A 4,257-nucleotide genomic window follows, 5' to 3' on the forward strand; every position below is an offset into this window, starting at 1 on the left:
ACGAAATAAAGTATAATTTCTTATGAAATAATTGTAAATTATTAAATACGTTTGTCATTTAATTAACCTCTTTTAAATAAGTATGAGATGCTCTCCCGTATATTTGTGACTTTTGTCCTCTCCGGTCACTTCATTATAATCTGTTTCTTTCCTCTTTCGTCTGTCTTCTGATGGAAGTACACTAATCGGCTAAGATGGAATCTGGCTAATTTGATCAAATAACATATGCTGCCGAATTGAACAAGATTACAGACCCAAAAGTGAATGTCGAATTACGACCGTCCTGTGCTTTATGGTAAATAAATTATATGCATGCTCTTTACAAGGGAAAGCCAAGTGGTCCTCTCCTCTCGCAGGCAATTATTTGAGGGGGCTAGATTATTAACTATGATGCAGGCCATCCTTGCTTAGTGGCTTTTACTTGAGTGCGTGCAAACAATGATGGTTGATGAAATCAATAATATCAGTTATTAGCCTGAAAGCGACGTAAGCAACTAATTAATAGTTATAGATTAAGGCATCAACATCAAACGCCAATGCAACGACCTGTCTGTCATCAATTATAGTGGAAAAATGCTTTTCGCTGTGGCTAACTTGTGATGTTGAAATAAACGGACAATACTTTTACAACAAATGAACTGATGAACTGGATCTCATCTTAACTTTATAAAATGAAATTGTCATAACTCAATTTTGCATCTTCTTTGGATGTTGTCACCATAGATTTTAAGAATCGCCAAATTAAATCATTAATTTGTTCCTAATGTTAGGAAATTTTATGCTACCCACGTACATGAGTGCTGATATATTTAACAAACTTAAAAAAAAAAAGATAAAAAATCACTCAACACTACAGTCCGTTTATCACCCTCAAAATTTAAGTTTGGGTGGTCAGTCAAATAAATTTATTTAAAAATCACTCAACCGTGCACATCCCGTTACTTTACCTTTTGTATACACATCATAGGCTCGAATACATTTATTTAAAGAAAAAAAAAATATAATATTTGTAGAAATTAACAATGATCTATATATAATATTGGCTTTGGAAGAACTATAAGTTTCGAATTAATAAATCAAACTGAAATATACATCATCAATATATGTACAAAATTTATACGACGACGATAACTGATGGAACACAAAGTTTCCTTAGTTTGTTTGATTTAGAGGGTAAGGCGAGCAATATGATTGAATATTCTATCTTCAGTCTGCCTCGATTTGATTTCTTCAGCACATCGTAAAGTCCTCTCTATATGATACCCTCCTCCGATACTTACTTCTCTTTCCAGATGACAACAATAGCTCTCAAAAACACTCACATTCACATGCATTTTGAAACCCATCAAGAACAAAAAGTCAAGCTCCAATTTGTTCAACTCATTAGTCTCCAATCCCCCAACTCGAGCAAAATAAGAGTTCCTATAATTTCTGTTCATAAAACAAAAATCCGGCCACATAATTAATAGCCGGCAAATTTTAAACCGCCAATGAAGAAATAAACAAGTATATACAGTGAAAATGAAAAAAAAAATGTTAATTTGAAATGATGATCTATGTATGTAATATTCATATACTTACAAGTCTTCAACATACTTAGAAGCCACCATGATTGTTGTAATGAGAAGCCTATGTACATTTGTTGCATGGATACGAAATCCAGGATTGGCCTGGCAAAAACGATCGATGTAAACATAGGCAACAACATAAACTGAAGGGCCGGCTTTAGTGTATCTGAAAATCCTCTCTAAATAAGATTGAATGGTCATGTCTGGTATCTCATGGGAGTCAAAAACTCGACTTCTTGAATCTTTTGACAGTGCCCGTCTGCAGTTTCTGGCAATCCTCTCATTCCTAGCCATCGTTCTCTCAATGAGAGAGGCCAGAACTGATATCACCAGTGGGGTATTTGAGTCATTTTCGTAGGAGTATGAGTACACATCTGATCTGAGCTTTCTCGGAGAGATAACAAGGGAAGCTGAAGCAACTGCCATCAATGTTATAGATTAATTTTGTGCGATTTCAAACTGAGATGAGAAATGGGCTAATTTGCTGTTTATATTTGTTAATGAAACTGAAAGGATTTATAAACAAAGAGAGAGCAGGAGGCGAAAATAAACCAAGTGAAGCTGTGGGACTGGGACTGGCTGGGGGTACTCTATAATTTATTTGAAAGTGATTATCTATTAATAGGATCTTGGACAGAAATTGCCGAGGTCGAGGTGGAATTCGGTAGGTACGTACATGTTATTTTTAAATTAGTGAAACGAGGCTGGTTTGGAAGCTGAGTGGAAGCATAGGTCAAATAAATAAGATTTGTAAAGATAAAAAGTACAGGCAAAACAGCTAAGCTTTTGTACTTCGTAATGCTAATTTTTTGAGATTAAACCAACAATAATTGCCCGCAGCGATTAACCTATTGTTTGTTTTGCTGCGAAAAATAAAATAAATAAAAAAAGGAGGTCGCCTCGCCGACAGTGTGTTGACGGGCAACAAAAATTGGGCACGAACGAAATTTTGAGACCTGCTGGTGGGGTCATAGCATAGGTTGGTGTTTGGGACCCCGACATTAAGTTGACGGCATTAATACATGTAAGTACTTTGCCTCAGGCAGCGCTCGTGCCCTTGACTGCTCATCATCGTCATCGTCATCGTCATCGAGATCATCAAAATCATCAAATCTTGTAGGATGATTATCTCATTTAGATCAAGATCAAGTAATTGTGCTTCGATCATTTGATCAAACTCCCACTTGATCGAGATTTGCAGTCACACTTCACCAATCGCACCATAAAAAAAATCGAATTTTTTTTTCTAATTTATTTGAATATTTTATTTTTGGGCATAAATCAATGGGGCCTGAATGACAAGTTCAGTAAATTTAGAAACTTTCGCCGTTGACATTAAACAAGATAGATAAGTGTACGTACCCACACTGTACTGATCACTTGACAAATAAAAAACGATAGGAAATGAAAAAGAAATATCTCATTTACTAACATGAGGTACACTAATTTACTAACATTAGCTGCTGCAAATGTCCACTGAAAAAAAAATATATCTAGAAGATGAATTGCCCATACGTTTCCAATGCCCTGTTAACATCTTTAGATTTGATTTTATTTATTTTTTTTTCAAACGACATTTAATTCTCTTTATTCATATTAAATATATATGATAGAATAGTGTTACAAATCTTAAAATTTTATTCTAAAATTATATTTTAAATGATGCAATATTTATTTATTGGTTTTCAAAATAATATAATTAATTCATTTATAATTTATGAAAAATCATCAAACACTTATTAAATGATTTATCACACGGCACATCATTTTAATTGACATTTAGGATGAAATTTTGAAATGTTAGCATTTGAACGGACACTTTTTTATTGTTCAAATTTGATCCACCGAATTCTTAGCCCAAATATGTACCGCGTGGCACGGAACCAAGATTTAATAGGCCCAACTCGTAGTGTTCTTAACTGAGAGAAGGCAGGCTTAGTATTCAACATGGGCTATGTATTTTCTCTTATTCCTCCCAGTCATTTTGTCAAAGAGTGGGGGTGGAATTATTAATACTATTCTTACAAACCATTGGAAGTTTGGTGGGTATCAATAATCCTTGCTTTCCATTTCTAAAGTGTAAAAAGAACAGGCGGTGTGATTTGATCCAGGAGATGGCTATTGAATTGGACAGTCATAATGGGCCGCATGGTACACCATGAAGGCCCGAATAGGCAGATTAAAATTTCTTGACGATTAAAGATATTTGAATCCTCAAATTATTTCAACAGCCTCCACTTCTCAATTAATCTCTACTTATTTTCAAAAGAGTAATAATACTGCCAGAAAATTCTTGTATACATTTATTTTATATAAATTGATGTGACGTAATAAAATTGGTTGAATTAAATATCTATTAACCCACATGATTTATTTTTATTGTTTTATATTTTCATTCAACCAATAAATGAATAACAAATCAGTTTGTACAAGAATTTGTAACTGTATCGTCACTCTTTTCAAAAATATCCTTATTTTCTTTTCGGCTCAACAACTCTCTCCTGTCTCATCTTCTTGCACATGTGTATTGTTTCAAAAACTTTCCACTTGTATGCTGAAGCCATTTCTTTTGGCTGGAATCGTTCTTATCCATAGAATGTTTAAAAAGCAAGGATTCATTAAACTAAATAAATGAAATCAATACAAATTGGAAAAAATGAAACCCTCGAAGATATTAGAAATATGAGAG

General features: G+C 33.8%; 1 protein-coding gene across 1 annotated transcript; it reads right to left on the bottom strand.

Annotated features, from left to right (window-relative positions):
• Window positions 1-1,125: 1,125 nt before the first annotated feature.
• On the bottom strand, window positions 1,126-2,193 carry LOC18047822 (cyclin-U2-2). Its single transcript, XM_006445268.2, has 2 exons — window positions 1,582-2,193; window positions 1,126-1,431 (listed from the first exon to the last, which is right to left on the bottom strand). The coding sequence occupies exons 1-2, from the start codon at window positions 1,992-1,994 to the stop codon at window positions 1,167-1,169; spliced, it is 678 nt and encodes a 225-aa protein (XP_006445331.1). The 5' UTR covers window positions 1,995-2,193; the 3' UTR covers window positions 1,126-1,166.
• Window positions 2,194-4,257: the final 2,064 nt, after the last annotated feature.

Source organism: Citrus clementina, unplaced genomic scaffold, assembly GCF_000493195.1.
Source record: "Citrus clementina cultivar Clemenules unplaced genomic scaffold, Citrus_clementina_v1.0 scaffold_3, whole genome shotgun sequence".
Taxonomy (NCBI): domain Eukaryota; kingdom Viridiplantae; phylum Streptophyta; class Magnoliopsida; order Sapindales; family Rutaceae; genus Citrus; species Citrus x clementina.